Genomic DNA, 18,112 nt, shown 5'->3' with positions numbered 1-18,112 from the left:
ATTTTAATATTTCCAGTAAGATACAAGTACAGTACAGTACTGAAAAATACAAAAAGAAAACATTTCACAGCTTGCAATCAATTTACCTGTCCATGTCTAAGTATGCTGTCGCATCAGAGTCCTCTTGTGATTGTGCCAGATGAGCGTGGTATGTCTCTGCAGTTTGACCTTCTTCTGGAGTAGAAGGGTATTTTGCATATTGTGAGTAAGTCTCATACCCTGGCTTACTCATCTTAGGTTCTGCAGGGGCACTGGCTATGTGAGGTGGATGAACTAATGGGTTGCGACCCCGTAGGTCTCCATGCATATATGGGTTAGTATTACGGTAGTCATAGCGACTGTAGCCACTCCATCCTTGTGGCTGGTGGACCTGGCTTACATCACCATTGTCCCCATCATCTGCCGCCTCAGAACGTCCGTATGTCTTTGGTATGGCGCCATTTTCAGCTTGAGATTGAGAGACTCTGAGATTGTCGACTGCTTGGTTGAGGTCTGTATGGTGCAAGGGTGAAGGTCTGCCATGGGGAGCATCAGGTTGTGATATATCAGTATGGCATAGAAGGGATGATGGTTGAGCAGGGGAGTATCGACTCATCCTGGTGACCATTGGGGAGCCGTGAATAGAAGATCCACTTATTCCTCTGCTACTTCTGCTTCCTCGCCTACCAGCTGACATATCGCTGCTCACAGAGTCATTTAACATATCTCTATTGGGTGGTATTCTCGTAGGACTCTGCTCTTGAGCTCTATCAGTTGAGATCCGCTTGTCTAGTGGGTTCTGGGAATCGCATAATACCTTGCGAGCATCTAGTGAGTGACTGCGGCCTGCAGGCCCTCTGGGGTTGTGTGCAAAGCCTCGGCTCTCAGCCGAGAGGCTCCTAGAAGGATGGTCGGTTGGCGAGGGACAGCGGAGGACTCCTGGCACCAGGGAGGGAATAGGTTTGGGGGAATCATATATGACTATGTCAGCTTCATCCTGAATGTTTTGTGGGATGTTATACATAGAGGTCGGATGATCGAGTACTCTCAATCCCTTGTAAACGGATTCACGGTCACTCTCTCCGTCTTCTCGGTACTCCGACACTGCTTCCTCTGACCGTGATCTGGGAAATATAAATTCAGAAACTTGCACATTTTCTTGCATGCTGACTCAAATATATATACCTTTCATCTCACTATCCTTATTAGTGGAATTTTCTGCCCGATGGCATTTGCTTTCTAATCCCTTTTTATATTAAATGATCAAAAACTAACATCAAATTAAAAACTTCCTGCCATATATCAACAGTGGCCCTGATAAAGATGAGGACATGGGAAGGCATGAGCAAAGTCTGACTCACCTGGTAAGAGGAAACAATCCTGTGAGTGGATCCCTGGCTCTCCTGACGGAGCCCCTGAAGATGCAGGTCCTGGGGTTGACTGTGGGTGGATGCACTGTGTTTCGGGCTGCCAGTCGTCGCTCCATCCACTGCTGTAGCTGTGTTACCCGAGCATCTGCCTGCAACTCCCGCATGGTAGTGGTCCGTTCTGTACGCTGCCGACACTCCTCTTTCTCCTCTGCAAGCTGTTGAAGTAAGCAGGTACAGCATTAGTGCTATATAACATTATTATTATTATCATTATTATATTTACAACATATATAAAAGAATATGTTACAGTGGTTACTTAGTAGGTACATTAATCATACAATGTATTAAAGCCAATAATTATGCATATGGCTTCAATAACTTAAAATTATTTAGTAAATTTAGTTTTAAATTTATTGGGGTACCACTTAAAATAACTGAATTCCATGAGCAAATATAACACATGATCATAGGATATTCTCAGTAACAAAATCAGAAACTAAAAAAACATGGTCAACTCTAACAAGACTTGGCTACGCTACAAGTATCTTTGGCAGTTCATCTAGTACAAAGATCTAGATGACATGAAATGTAGAGCGTATGAACAAAGATACTAGAGAATTACCTCTTATACTGAGTGAATGTTGAGCCAGTTAGAAATAGATTTAAACTTACATTGCAATAAAATTATTTGCCATTTCATGCAAATTGAAACAAATCTTGAAATAGTGGCACATATCCATGCTGTACGGGGTATTTCACCTCAAGTAGATAAAGTTAAATAAATGTGATGAAAGTATATGCTGTGTAGACTGAAATCATAAACAGAAACACTTGTATTATTCTGTCATATCAAATATTGAAAACTATGTTAATTAAGTACTACCAAGATGGCATTACCTCCAGTTGACATATTATAAGGGAGATATCACATTATCGTCATCTTCTCCAATTGATTGATTGATAAAGATTAAGCCACCTAAGAGGTGGCACGGGCATGAATAGCCCGTAAGTGGTGGCCCTTTTGAGCCATTGGAGATCTGTGGAGGTGCGACTGCACCCTGTGTGACGGGAGATGTCTCCCGTCATCTTCTCCAACTACTTGGGCTGGACGGTAGAGCGACGGTCTCGCTTTATGCAGGTCGGCATTCAATCCCCGACCTTTATCATCATCATTCATATATACTGTATACAATGCACATGTGCTTGGTTGACTAACCGAATATTGATATTAATATGTAATATTAATATTACATGTGTCGATATTGTGTTCATCAACTATGTCCACTGATAGTTTCACAAATATATGATCCTGATAATAAATATAAAAACATTTACGAATAACTTTTCTAATAATTAATTATAACATTAATTAAAGATAATTTAATAGTGTAGACTCCACTTCGATTTAGTTATGAGAAGGAAAATGAAAGTTAAAGTTTGCATTTAAAATTTTTCTATACCCCACTAGTCTACTTATCAATGCCCCATGAACCTACTGGTAAAAATTCACTATTCAGCACTCACAGCTGGTCAGTACCAAAACCTACCCACTACCTAAAGCTAATAACTTGCAGCTGGTCGGGGTTAGTGCAGGTTAAAACCCGCAATGGTTAGAATGGCCAGCCGACCACTCATAACTACTGGTCACTCATAACTGCAGACCACAAGTAACTATAGGTCACTAATAACTACAGGCTACTCATAACTCACCTTCTGTTTGACGTTGTTGCTCAGGTGCTGAATGTGAGACTTGGTACGGTGCTCGAGGTTGGTGATCTTGGCATCGAGTTTGTCGTGGGCAGCGTCAATGTGGTCCATGAGGGCGACTTTGTCTTTCTCCAGCTTATCCTCGACGTTCTTGAAAAAGGGCGCGCAGTAGCAGGTGTAGCCTATGCCCACGGGGCCCTGAGGGTGACGTAAGCAAATTATCTTGGCCCAGCTATGCCCAAAACGCTGTGCGTATTAGTGGCTTTATGCATAGTATATACTAGCTCTATCTAAAAATCCAACATTCTGTTTGGAACTCATTTTGCATGTATGTACTTTTACCTGAATAAACATTATTATTATTATTATTATTATTATTATTATTATTATCAAGAGAAAATGCCAAGCCATTACGACTACTGTATAGGGTACATGGAAGTGATATGAGGACAACAGAAGGGGTATAAGGATATTAGAAGGGGTATAAGGATATTAGAAGGGATATGAGGACATTAGAAGGGATATGAGGAAATTGGAAGGGATATGAAAGAATGGGAGAATGGTGTCCAGCAAAATGGACCAAAGGAATTGAACACCAATCTGCAATTAATGAAGCCATTGCTGTATTGATCAGTCTAAGCTGAATGACAGCATGTGGACCTGAAAAACACACAGGGACCACAAGCCAGAGCAATGAATGTAATTGGGGTAGGTGATGTTGAAAAGGAATGGGAGGAAAAATGAGAAAATATGTATTGTTCTGTTAATAATGAGAGCAGTTAAAAGTAAAAATAAATGGGTAGAAGGGGAAGGTGAACATGAATGTGCAAATAAGTGAGAAGTGTGTTACAGTAACCCTATTGAGATCTATGTGATTGTATTTTAATTTATCTACACTCACAGACTACATTTAAGTAAATACTTGTGATTTTTCTACATTACAGCTAAAGGAAAACTTAAGCTAAAGAGCCACTACATCCTTCCCCTCTGAGACCACCAGCACAAGACTCACCTTCTTGATGTTGCCAGCGAGGTCGATGAAGTATTGCTCGCCCTTGGAGAGCGGGTCCTTGGGCAGGGAGTCGATGTTAGGAGTGGCGAGTTCCTGGGGTGTGGTGGGAGGGAAGTACTGACACCCATACGGCGACCACTGCACCTGCTTCCCTCGACGCTTTTCCTTGTGGTCAGACTTGTGCTACAGACAGAACAAAACCAGTTATGGTACACAGGGGGTATATGTTGTTGTCGTGCTGTGTCTGGGTGTGGGTGTGAATGTGGGTCGGTCTCTGGGTGGATGTAACAGCTTCTAGGTCATTACTGGTACTGCACATGTCATGTAACCTGACGAGTCACATTTTAGACTATCTTTATTCCAGTAAGGTATATTGGGATCCCTGGTATTTCTACCACTCATGCAAGACTTGCAAACAAGAAGAAAACACAAATATAACCAACCAATCACCAAAGATGAGTACAATAAAGAAAACAATGTAACTAGAAGCAGCATGATGACCTTACTTTCTTCTTCTCCTTGGCCCTGGTGCTGCTGTCTTTACTTGAGGTGCCGCTGTCATTTGTCTTTCCTCTCTTCTTGTCTCCCTTGCCTGCCCCCTTCCCTACCTGCTGCTGCGCCCTTGTTCTTCGCCTCCTTAGCCTCCTTCTTCTTCTGCTCCTGCTCCCGGCGGAGGCGCTCCTCTGGGGACACTACTGGTGGGGGGTTCCTGAGGATCTCCAGGATCTGGTCGAACTCCTTGCGTCTGGCGATGTCTCCAGGTGCCTCGTTTTGCTGCCGGGAATGGATGATGTTATCGTCATTGCTGTGACCACAATTACTGCACCATCTACCCCTTTGACTTTTTTGTCATTTACAATATTGCTATTAATGGGATTGTCATTAATAACTTTATTGTAACTAATATTGATATTAATATGTTTAATACGATATTAATGGGTTTAATATTGATATTGTATTTAAGAACATAAAAAAACACAAGAATTAAGGAAACTGCAAAAGGCCTACTGGCTCTTAGGTGGCAGCTCTTATTTACATCCTGTATGTTACCCGATAATTTGTTCCACAAATCAACAACCCTCTTCCAAACCCGCATTTACCCAAGTTTTTCCTAAATCTAAACTTATTAAATTTAAATAATTGTTTCGTGCTCTATTTTGTGTTTATTTAATACCTTATTGAAATTGAAATTGAAATTGAAATAAGTTTATTGAGGTAAAATACACACAAAGGGATGAGGTAGCTCAAGCTATTCTCACCCCGTTCAGTACAACGTGTTAATATATACATATACACACATCACAAATAAACATATTACCAAACATTCTGAGAGGTAAAAATATACATTTCCTCCCTCACAAGGAGTATGGTATCAGACGTACACACAAATACTTTTATGACCTAGGTATACTGTATAGACAATTTGCAAGACACCTGCAGATAATTCCACAAAATATTACAATCTTGGTGCAAAATTCTTATATCTCTCAAGAATATCATCAACCTTTCCGTTGTGACACATAATACCTTATTGATATCCAATCTGTTATTCCCATTCATTTAATCATGCCACTTTGCTCTTTGCCTTTCTAGAGAATGTAAATGACGTTTTTTCAATCTCTCTTCCTATGGAAGGTTTCTAATTTATGAGATTAATTTTGTCATCCTCCACTGGGCTCGTTCTAATGAATTTATTTATATTCTATAATGTGCGGACCAAAACTGAACTGCATAATCTAAACCTGGCCTAACAAGAGCACTATATAGTTGAAGATTAATATTTGGTGTTTTATTGCTAACACTTTGCTACTGTTAACATTTGCTAGAAACATGCTAAAGCTTCTATAGATTTAATGTTGATATTAGTATTATTAATACTGACGCTAATTACAGTATGTCCATATTGCTATAGTGTCACATTGTTGTAGCTTAGGTGTTCTCACCTTGTTCTTGACGGTTTGGTCAGCACCAGACTCCAGCAGGATCTTGGTCAGCTTCCTCCTGCCCATGGCTGCTGCGATGTGTAGAGCCGTGTCCCCGTTCTGTCAACGACAACCACACACCAAGGTTAGTACCTCATACTAGCACACACCAAGGTCAGTGCCTCACACAACCACACGCCAAGCTCAGTGGTTGAACCCCATGCATAGATACCGTATGTAAGATAGGGTTAGATTAGCGCATAGTATAGTGAGAGGAGAGCAGAGTTTGGAACAAAATATCTGATTTTAGAGAGTATACCATCTGTTTTTGAGACTTTCTTGGTTATGTGTTGTATGTAGGTGCTGAAGTCGAGTCTCTTGTCTAGGTATAGGCCAAGGAACTTTCCATCATTTGTATTTATTGCTGATGTTAACATTGTCTGTCTGAAACTGAATTGCATTGTTGATTTGCTTCCAAATAATATGTAGTAGGTCTTTTCTATGTTTACTGTGAGTTTGTTGGTTGACATCCACAAGTGGACTCTTTTCAATTCGTTATTTACAACATTAATTAGTATGCGTGGGTTGGGGGTCTAAATACATGAGAGTAGTATTGCCAGCAAATAATATAGGTTTAAGAATGATAGACACATTAGGTAGATCATTGATGTATACAAGAAATTGGAAAGGTCCTAGGATGCTGCCCTGTGTCACTCCTATGGTTAATGGTAGAGTGGAAGAGGTTATATCATTGATAGCTACATATTGGTGTCTGTCGCTAAGATAGGATCGAATATAGTTCAGGGCAAGGCCATGGAATTCATAATGGTGGCATTTAAAGAGGTAGTTATGGTTAACAGTATCAAAGGCCTTTCTCAAGTCAATGTTGAGTCCAATCGGGCACTCATTTTTGTCAAGGGCTGTGTAGATTATATCAAGCAGACAATAATTGCATTGATGGTACTCTTTTGGGAGCGGAAGTCAAACTGACAGGGACTTAGTATGTTGAATTTTACGAGGTAGGAGTAGAGCTGTTTGTAAATAATTTTTTCAAATACTGTACTTTTGAAAATATAGGTAGATTTGATATTGGTCTGTAATTGTTTATGTCTGTCGTATTGCCTAATTTATGAACTGGCGTTTCTCGTGTTTTATTTTTTAAGGATATCAGGGAAGGTATGACAATAGCGATTTGTTGAGCAGCAGAGCTATGGGTGGCGCAAGGGCAAGGGAGGCACTCTTGTATACCATAGATGGTATTTCACTAATGTTTACAGCTTTAGTTTTTAGTGAGTGAATGATACAACCACAGCAAGCTTAGTGCCTCACACATACAGCCATACACCAAGCTCAGTGCCTCACACATACAGCCACACACCAAGCTCAGTGCCTCACACATACAGCCACACACCAAGCTCAGTGCCTCACACATACAGCCACACACCAAGCTCAGTGCCTCACACATACAGCCACACACAAAGCTCAGTGCCTCACACATACAGCCACACACCAAGCTCAGTGCCTCACACATACAAGGACGCGTGTATAGCGTGGTAGACCTTACCTTGTTCATCTCCCCGACCTGGGTCCTGGCGGAGAGGAGGATGCGGGTGACCCCAGCGTGACCGTAGCGGGCAGCGGTGTGTAGTGGGGTGTCCCCGTACTGCAACACCACACACATATTACACACATTATACACATATTACCAAATACCCGTCCCCCCCCCCTCCCCCGTAATGTATACATGCAGCTTAACACTGCAAGCTATTGAATATTAACCCTCAAGAAATATAATTACTCCAAAAGTCACCGACATGATTGTGAACCAGCGATAAGGTGATCCGACTTAAGACCCCCAAAACCGAAACAAGTCTTAAATACCCACTAATGAGCCTACCAGCCTTCAGGAGGTGAAGGATACTCACGTTATTCTTGATGTCTGGCCTGCACCCTGCCAGGAGCAGTACCCGGCACGTCTGGTTGTGACCATTCTGGCAGGCGAGGTGGAGGGGCGCGAACCCTCCCTTGTTCTTGATGTAGACGTTGGCCTTGGCCCTCACCAGCGCCTCCGCCGTCTGGCTGTAGCCTTTCCAGGCGGCCTCGTGCAGCGCCGTGTTCCCGTGCTGAAGATATGAACCGCGGTTAATGCCTTCGTGCGGCTAGGGTGGATAGGCTACTAGAAACACACACGTTTAAGACCGCGCACACACACAAATACCAGTTGACTGACAGTTGAGAGGCGGGACCAAAGAGCCAGAGCTCAACCCCTGCAACCACAACTAGGGGAGGACACACATATCAAAGAAATTAGGGTAAATTAATTAATGTTATTAATTACGCATTACAGCTTTTATCACCTAAATATACGCAAATAATATTAACCCATAAGAGTTAATTCAGGTTTTTATACAGTACATAAAAGCGAGTATGATTATGCAACACTGTTCCCTTAACTAACCTGGTCATCCTGATGGTCGACGTTTGCGTTGTGTTTTATAAGCTGACGGACGATGTCGATGTGGCCCTCGCACGACGCCCGCTGCAGTGCAGTATACCCACACTGGAAGAGAAGAAAACGGATTAAAATTGTAAGAAAACTTCCAAATATAAATATATTTTGTGGTTAACTAATTTAATTTCAGCGCACAGCCAGCGTAAATATACGTGATTTATCTGATTTACACCAAACCAAATTTTGGTGATTTACACCAGATTTATCTGATTTGGGCTATACACCAAAGAGCAAGAAGAATGGATAACACGTTACCCAGACCTCTTGCCCCACCCATAGTGATGAATGTAACCAATCGCCGCTGACACAGCTCAATGTACCCAGAACCTCGCTCCGTAATTAAAGATGATGTACTGTGAACGGCCAGTGTATTACCGGAGCCCCAGCGTGGCCCAACCCCACGACGGTCCTGCAGTACCATCCCAGCGTGGCCCAACCCCCACGAGGGGCCTGGTGTGGTACAGGGGAGGTGGTACCATAACCACAGGTACGGTGACTGATGGCCATCTGGCTTCACCCGGGACTATTGTGCTCCTCTGATGATGGAGGAGGGAAACAGGAAAAACACTGAAGGAATTAAAATATTCCTTTGTAAGGTGTGCACTAATTTGCTCTGTGGTGTGATTTACTGTGGCAGTTACAAGCATGAATGTTAAGGCCCGCAGTCATTTCTTGCATTGAAGTGTACCGCAGAATGTCTGTAATTTTGACAGTGTGGGCGTGCAAGAGTTCGTTCGTTCGTGTGTGTGTGTGTGTGTGTGTGTGTGTGTGTGTGTGTGTGTGTGTGTGTGTGTGTGTGTGTGTGTGTGTGTGTGTGTGTGTATTCACCCAGTTGTACTTACGGGGGTGGAGCTCTGCTCTTTCGGACCCGCCTCTCAACTGTCAATCAATCAACTGTTACTAACTACTAACTAATTTCACACACACACACAAAGGTTTGCCACCAGACTAGTACTCGAGCTGAGAGGTATGAGCTACGAGGAGAGACTACGGGAATTGAACCTCACTTCGTTGGAAGACATAAGAGTTAGGGGGGACATGATCACCACATTCAAGATTTTCAAGGGAATCGACAGGGTTGATAAAGACAGGCTATTTAACACAAGGGGCACACGCACTAGGGGACACAGGTGGAAACTGAGTGCCCAAATGAGCCATAGAGATATTAGAAAGAACTTTTTTAGTGTCAGAGTGGTTGACAAATGGAATGCATTAGGAAGTAATATGGTGGAGGCTGACTCCCTACACAGTTTCAAGTGTAGATATGATAGAGCCCAGTAGGCTCAGGAATCTGTACGTCAGTTGATTGACAGTTGAGAGACGGGACCAAAGAGCCAGAGCTCAACCCCCGCAAGCACAATTAGGTGAGTACACAGGAAGCAACCCGTAGCAGCTGTCTAATTACGGGCTATTCATGCCCGTGCCACCTCTTGGGTGGACTAATCTTCATCCATCAATCAATCAAGCTGTCTAACTCCCAGGTATCTATTTACTTCTAGGTAACAAGAGCATTAGAGTGAAGGAAATTCTACCCATCTGTTACCGCCGGCTGCAGCGATCAAACCCCCGGTCCCTAGGTCCACGAGCCTAGAGCGCTGTCCACTCAGCCACCAGCTCCCAGTGGTGTGTGTGTGTTTTACCAATTGTAAATATTATATTGTGTGTGTAAATACAATAACCCCATTCCTTATGTATCTTGTATTTTTTTTTTTTTGATGCTGGAAATAAATTCGTCTTTATATTCACTTCCCGTAAAGCCTACATGTTCTCGGCCACCCACACACTCAAGTTAGTATTCTGTAGTGTACTCATCCAGCAGGTGTGTGAAGACACGTGTGTGGCGGCGGCAACATGTGCTGAGAATACGTCACAATTACGCAACTGAAAACCAGTCACCTCAACCCGCATATGGAATGCAAGTGGGTGCGTGTGGGTCCTTCCTGGACTCTACAAGCTTAGTCCACACTTGTGGGTTGAGTCCATACCCAGAGGCAATAATCTGTCGTATATATATTTGTTTTCACTGTAATCTACATTTCATTTCGTGTTAATGTTGTATGTTGTATTTTTTAGGAGTAAAGTTTATTAACAATAATTGATCTTGTGTTGCCAAATCTGAGTATGTAAATATTGTCCTCTGGACAATATGCGGCATTTAAAAATGACACCTGGTATGAGAGCGGTGAAGGGCGAGATTGCTTTGTTGATCACAAAAGATTTTAGGATAAATTATATAATGGCAGCGGAGTCTGTATTCATCTATGTACAAGAACACACAAGAACATGAGAATAAAGGTAATCTATGGAAGACCTATTGGCCCGTAACGATGCAGTTTCTATTTATATCCACCCGAACTCGCTCATGTCTAACCTACTCTTGGAACAATAGACCGAGCCCACGTCTATTATGTTAACCAGCAATTTGTTCCACTAATCAACAATTCCTGTTTCCAAACCAGTATTTACCCCGGTCTTTATACCGAATCTAAACTCGCCCAATTTATATCCATTGTTTCGTGTACTATTTTGTGTTGATATATTTAGAGTCCTATTTATATCCGTTTGAGATACTCTTTGACCCGTTTATACATTATTCAGACATATCCTTAATGTTCGTCTTTCTAGAGAATGCAAGCTGAAATAAAACTGCAGAAGGCCCACAGCTTTGTACTGCACATATTTATATAAGGTGGGTCTGGTGTGGTGCATGAATTTCAACACTTGGGTATGCATGACTAGAGGTAGATACTGAACAACGAGTAGAACATGCAGTATGTATGTATGTATGTATGTATGTATGTATGTATGTATGTATGTATGTATGCATGCATGCATGCATGCATGCATGCATGCATGCATGTGTGACCATGTGTGTGTACGTGCATGATCGTGCAACACCACGCTTGTAGGAATGCGTGCATGATAAAATAAATTTAGAAACCCTTAAACTTGGGCATATATCCCGGGTCTTATCCAAGGGCGATCGTGGCTTGGCGGGCATCCTAGATCATATTTTTGACGCGAGGGGGCGGGGGGTGGGGTCGTGTCTGGAGGGGGGGGGAGGGGAGGGGGAGCGGGTAATGGAGGGTGGGGCGGGAAGACAGTTTTATTATGTTGCATTTTTAACGCAGGTCTTGCAAGGGAAATTTAGTTTGTGTGCGCGGCAGTGTTACAATGTTTTACTCTATATTTTGTAGTGTTCTGTAATGTGTAAGTTGAAGTGCATGTGTGGTGTGTTGTGTGTTGTGGCATGTGTAATGTACAGAGAGAAATAATGACATCAATCGTATTAGCATAACTACTATTCTCACGCTTATGAACACAGGCTAAACTTTTCATGTACTACAGCAATATTTCCCATCCAGACACCAGCTCTTCCACCCACCCATCCCCCTCCCATCCACCCACCCTTCCCATCCCAACGCTCGCCCTCCCACCCCTCCCAGCGTTCACTCCACGCTGGACAAACAACATAAACCAGCCTATCCTCTTAAAATTAAAGTACAGTACATATAGTAACTCTTTGGTAGATGATACCAATATGTGGTGATGGACCACCAGAATGATGCCTTTTTGAATTATTTTATTTGGACAAACCGGAAACTCTTTTAACTACAGCACAAATATAAGTCCTAACCTAACCTTTCCTAACAATCCTTGGTCTAGTTCACGCTATAGTAAGGCCTACTATAGTACATATAAGTGCTATACTTAGGCCTAGGAATATTTAAGTTTGGTTTTAGCTTTATTTTTTCGCACTTCATCAAATTAATAGTACAGAAAGTGGTTTACTGGTGGTCCATTATCTTGAGATGATTTCGGGGCTTAGCGTCCCCGCGGCCCGGTCCTCGACCAGGCCTTCCTTTTTGTTACGCACACCCAGGAAGCAGCACGTAGCAGCTGTCTAACTCCCAGGTACCTATTTATTGCTAGGGAACAGGGGCATGAGGGTGAAAGAAACTCTGCCCATTTGTTTCCTTCTCCGCCGAGGATCGAACCCGGAACCTTAGGACTACGAATCCCGAGTAGCTGTCCACTCAGTCGTCAGGCCTGTCACTACATATTGGTCTGGTTGATACCTGGTTGGTTGATCTGGTTGGTCACATACACTCTGACTAATTAGTTAATACAAGTACTATTATAACACATTTAAGACAGCCAATCACAGCGGCAGAAGATAAACTTTGCCCAAGTTGGCGTAGCCATGACTGATGAAGGCATATGAACATAACTGAGGAGACGGCAAAAGGCCTACTGACCCATACTGAGGCAACTCCTATATATTCACCCAAACTTATTCATATATGTGTTAAACCAGGCTTCCACTGACCAAGCCATTCCACGGTGTATATATATATATACATACATATATATACACATATACATATACGTGTCATATACATGTCTTTCAATCCATGCACAATGCAGTTCTTCAAGAGGAAATATATTCATTATCAACATCTTTATTAACAAAATACACAATTTTGCCTAATCAGAAGTAATTCATTTAGGTCATATTAGAGTGAGGTGCTGCTCGTATTCACTGCCACACAACACAGGATCATACACAAGACAATAGGTCGAAATTGTGTGTCTATGTATGTATTAACACGATGTACTGAACGGGGTGAGAATAGCTTGAGCTACCTCATCCCTTTGTGTGTATTTTACATCAATAAACTTATTTCAATAGGTCTAAATTGTAGATTCCAGCACTTATATATTTCCTAAAGATACAATCTAATACATTATATATATATTTATATTTAATATATTGTAAATGCAGCTTTCGTCATTTGTTAATATGGACAAGCAAATTTAGGATAAATGGTTAGGATGTCTTCTAATATACCAGATTCCATTAAATACTTACATACTTCAAAATCTTTACATTATTGAATGTGAAACTGTAAATACTCAAGTGAACGATTTAGTGGTTTGTCACAGTTGATAAAGCTGAATATTCTGGTAGTGGTTAAGCCTGATCAACCAGGGTGTGATTTATACGTCAGGCTGAGAGCAGCCGGCTCCAATAGTCTGCTTGCCCAGACCACCAACCAGGAGGCCCTAGTCAGAGACCGGGCCTTGGAGAAGTTGACCCATCGAAATCACCACAAGGTAGCCTCACTAACTCGCCACATGTGCCTAGTCAACTTCTTTCTTAATTATGCACCCCATACCCATCCCGTGGGCGGTGGTGGAAAGAGTTACAGTGGTACATAATCGATTCAGGAACTGAACCGATTATGTACCTATAGCCTTACCTTGTGATGGTTTCGGGGCTTAGCGTCCCCACGGCGCGGTCATCGACAAGGCCTTCTGGTTGCTGGACTGGTCAACCAGGCTGTTGGACGCGGCTGTTTGCAGCCAGACGTATGAGTCACAGCCTGGTTGATCAGGTACCCACTGGAGGCATTTATCCAGTTCTCTCTCGAATACTGTGAGGGGTCGGCCAGTTATGCCCCTTATGTGTAGTGGAAGCGTGTTGAACAGTCTCGGGCCTCTGATGTTGATAAGAGTTCTCTCTCAGAGTACCTGTTGCACCTCTGCTTTTCAACGGGGATATTCTGCACATCCTGCCATGCCTCCTGGTCTCATGTGCTGTTAATTCTGTGTGCATGTTTGGGACCAGCCCCTCTACTATTTTCCGCGTGTAAATTATTATGTATCCTCTCCCGCCTGCGCTCAAGAGAATATAGATTTAGGCATTTTAGTCGGTCCCAATAGTTTAGATGTTTTACTGAGTGGATTCTAGCAGTAAAGGATCTCTGCACGCTCTCCAGGTCAGCAATTTCTCCAGCTTTGAAAGGGGCTGTCATTGTGCAGCAGTACTCCACTCTAGAGAGCACTAGCGTCTTGAAAAGTATCATCATCGGTATAGCATCTCTAGTGTGAAAAGTTCTTGTTATCCAACCTGTCATTTTTCTTGTAGATGTTTAGCTACTTTTTGCTTGCAGGCTACTTTTTTGTGTTCTTTAGAGGTAAGGTCTTCCGACATGGGTACACAAAAATCCTTTGCTTTGCTTTTTCGTTCTATGTTATGATTTGACTGCGTGTTGTACGTGGTGTACCTGATTTTCCTGATTTCATTCTTTTTCGTAGCGCATGAGCTGGAACTTATCCTCGTTAAACACCATATTATTTTCTGTAGCCCATAGAAAGACCTGATTTACATCTGATTAGAGGTTTGCCGTGTCCTCTATGTTGTCTACTCATAAATATCCTAGTGTCATCTGCAAAAGGAAGATACAATACAAAGATATAAAGAAGATAATATTGTGTCCTTGTCTATGACCGATATGAGGATGAGGAAAAGTACTGGAGCGAGCACAGTACCCTGGGGGACAGAGCTCTTCACGTTTGATGGACCGGATTTTACTTTGTTGACTATTACACATTGGGTTCTGTTGGTCAGGAAATTGTAGATCCAAGTGCCTATTTTTCCGGTAATTCATTTTGAACGCATTTTGCGTGCGTCATTTTGACCATGGTGACCATGGTGTCATTTTGTGACACCATGGTCACATTTGTCGAAGGTTTTTGCGAAATCTATGTAAATTACGTCAGCGTTTTGTTTATCTTTTCATAGGATCTAATGCCATATTATAATGGTCCAGCAACTGCAACAGGCAACAGCGCCCTGTTCTGAAACCATGTTGTCCGGGGTTATGGAGATGCTGTGATTCCATGTATTTTGTGATCTTACTTTTTAGCACTCTTTCGAAGAATTTTATGATGTGTGATGGTAGTGCTATCAGTCTAACTTTTTGCCTCTGCCTTATTTCCTCCTTTATGAAGTGGTGTTATCTCTGCTGTTTTTAGTATGTCAGGGATATCGCCAGTATCTACGCTTTGTCTCCAAAGAATGTGAAGGGCCTGCGATAGTGTTTTTTATAGTTCTTGATGAATATAGAGTTCCAAGAATCAGGGCCTGGTGCAGAGTGCGTAGGCATACCGTCTATGGCTTCTTCAAAATCCACTGGGGATAGGGTGACATCTGATAAATTATTTTTTGTTGGTATCATATCCATGAAAAATTCGTTTGGATTATCAATCTTCAGCGTTTAATGGCTCGCTGAAAACAGAGTCGTACTGATTCCTTAGTATTTCACTCATTACTTAGTTGTCCTCGGTGAACGCTCCATCTCCCTTTCGCAGGGGCCCGATACTAGATGTGTTTTTTAATATTGATTTTGCTATAGGAGAAAAAATATTTCTGATTTCTTTCTATTTCACTGATGGCCTTTTGCTCTCTGCCTTTCCTGGGTTTTGTATGATTCATGTAGCTTGAGTTCAATCGTTTCTATTTCTCTACCTAACCTTCTTGGCCAGTGGAGATAAATGGAGCGAACTAACGATTAACAGTGCTTTTATGTGTACTTTAATGTTATTGCAAGGTTGAATATTAGCTCCCAAGCCCAGCCTTTGTAGCTAATGGTCACTAAATGCAGTGAATTTAGGTAGCTAGTTCTTCACTATTCTCGTCGCATTTTCTCTTGAACAGGCTTATTGAATTCTCCTCTGCATTCCCTTCTCGTACTGCATCCCCTCAGTATGTGACTCTTGTGCTAAGTTCTTCCTGACCTCTGGCTCATATATGTGGCTCTATCTTGCACCCATGGCCTCCTGGTGCTAGGGTACGCTAGGCTACATTAAGTTAAGCTAAGCTAGGTTATATATACTTCCAAGTCCTCTTCGTGAACATAAAAGTACACATTTGAGATTTCTGTATATTATCCTGTATTCCACTCATGCTTCTAAATCATTTCAGCCTCTATGTTAGAAGACGAGCGAGCCCATCCCTACAGGTGGGCCAGAATTAATTAAGACCTTGCGGAAGCTAAGATCCAAACTATCAGCTTGAGCCGAACACTGTCTGTCGACTCCATAATGCGAGAAAAGCGGTACTCGAGTTACCAAGACGAGATGCTGGAGTCTGAGATGTGATGTGGCTGTGGGAAGGTTGAGCATCTCTCGTTACCAAGGAGAGGAGACATATCATCCCATCCCTCCCCCCGGACCAGCATCACCTGGGGAGCCGCAGGAATGCCGACCCCCGCCTCACCTTGCCTGGCCTCCAAGCTCTCCTTACTATCAACCTCCACACCAGGAAGATGATGCTGCCTATTCTCTGGTGTCTTGCAGTATCGAATGACATCCACAAGGCTCCTGCTCGCCTCACTCGCGACAAAGGATTGGAAACATTGTAGACGTGTTCATATTTACAACAGTTTATAATTATATATATATAATTATATATATATATATATATATATAATTATATATATATATATATATATATATATATATATATATATATATATATATATATATATATATATATATATATATGTACATAATAAGCAATTTGTGGTCTTGAGGATATCCTCATAATGCACCCAGAGTTTGCCAGTGTAGACTACTGATCACAAGGGATGTAACCGTCCTGTGTGATGGGGACTTTTAGCACCACGTAGCTAGTTCTTGACACACACTGTACTCCCCTTCATATAGTCAAGGGTAACTAGTTCTTGACACACACTGTACTCCCCTTCATATAGTCAAGGGCGGCTGCACAAGTGCACATGTACCTAAATGTGTTAATAACAAAAAATAGCAAGTAGTGTTGTATTCCAGCCAATTCACAGAACAGTGTTGTGCTGCAGGCAATACCCACAACAAACAACGTTGTGTTGTAACAAACAAGCGTCAGTTTACATACGTAGACAATCTATATTTAAGCACGCCAAGTTTCCGGTATTAGCCACTATTTCTTGCTGCAGAGTCTGATGTATGTATAACCGAAACCCATTACTCATTTAATATTCCTGTATTATATACAAACAAAAAATAATATTGTAGCGGGCAAGAATATCCTCTCCATCGCTACTGATAGACCCCACTGATAGACCCCACTGATAGACCCCCAGCAATCACTGATAACCAACTAATCAATGATGACTGCTGGCGCAATAATAGAGAAAAATATTACAATCTGAGTGTTATTCTGAGTGGAGGTAATATGAGAACTGACTGGCCACTTATGGTGACCTTCCCTACCCCCCCCCCCCATGACCCTCCCAAGGTCACAAACAACTATTGACAGCAAGTCAAGCCGAGACAACAGTCCCCCCCCCCAGCAGGACCCACCTGGTGAACGGCTGCAACAATACCGTCACCAGGACACTAGGAATGGGGTGGGGGGGGGGACGAGCCCAACCGTTACCTGTTGGTGGTGCACCAGAGGTCAAGCACGTTGGCGAGCACTAAGGCGTTGAATCGGGTGGCTTGATGAGCAGGGGAATTGAACTATATAGAGCTTCTGAGATCGAGCCCTGGAGCATAGCCCTGGAGAGGGTTTGGGGAGTTTTTCTACTCCCCGAGTCCGGCCCGGGGCCAGGCTCGACTTGTGATAACTTGGTTCAGAAGGCTGTTGCTTGGGGCGGCCCGCAGGCCCCACATATCCACTACAGCCTGGTTGCTCCAGCATTTCCTGACAGAACTTAACTAAGTATATCTTGAAGACATCCACCTTTGTTCCGGCAATATTTATAATGATTACTGGGAGGTACTGAACAGCTGTGCTGAACACTGATGTGCAGTGTTCCCG

General features: G+C 42.5%; 1 protein-coding gene and 1 long non-coding RNA gene across 2 annotated transcripts in view; one reads left to right on the top strand and one right to left on the bottom strand.

Moving 5' to 3' along the window:
• LOC123762692 (uncharacterized) overlaps window positions 1–11,051 on the top strand; it is a 22,825-nt gene extending 11,774 nt beyond the window's left edge. Inside the window, exons 2-4 of the long non-coding RNA XR_006773375.2 lie at window positions 1,289–1,572; window positions 4,001–6,135; window positions 10,002–11,051. This is a non-coding gene — a long non-coding RNA (uncharacterized lncRNA). The remainder of the gene's footprint in view (window positions 1–1,288; window positions 1,573–4,000; window positions 6,136–10,001) is intronic.
• LOC123762691 (ankyrin repeat domain containing protein 6 diego) overlaps window positions 1–18,112 on the bottom strand; it is a 25,470-nt gene that overhangs the window by 6,908 nt on the left and 450 nt on the right. The window contains 10 exon segments of the mRNA XM_069332378.1: window positions 87–1,103; window positions 1,341–1,564; window positions 3,060–3,254; window positions 4,069–4,251; window positions 4,575–4,661; window positions 4,663–4,842; window positions 6,012–6,110; window positions 7,555–7,653; window positions 7,916–8,113; window positions 8,449–8,550. Of these exon segments, the coding sequence (XP_069188479.1) occupies window positions 87–1,103; window positions 1,341–1,564; window positions 3,060–3,254; window positions 4,069–4,251; window positions 4,575–4,661; window positions 4,663–4,842; window positions 6,012–6,110; window positions 7,555–7,563 (1,994 nt within the window). The 5' untranslated portion in view covers window positions 7,564–7,653; window positions 7,916–8,113; window positions 8,449–8,550.

The sequence above is a fragment of the Procambarus clarkii genome, chromosome 27, assembly GCF_040958095.1.
Source record: "Procambarus clarkii isolate CNS0578487 chromosome 27, FALCON_Pclarkii_2.0, whole genome shotgun sequence".
Taxonomy (NCBI): Eukaryota; Metazoa; Arthropoda; class Malacostraca; order Decapoda; family Cambaridae; genus Procambarus; species Procambarus clarkii.
The sequence above is the reverse complement of the archived record's forward strand: the minus strand, read 5'-3'. Positions and strand labels throughout refer to the sequence as shown.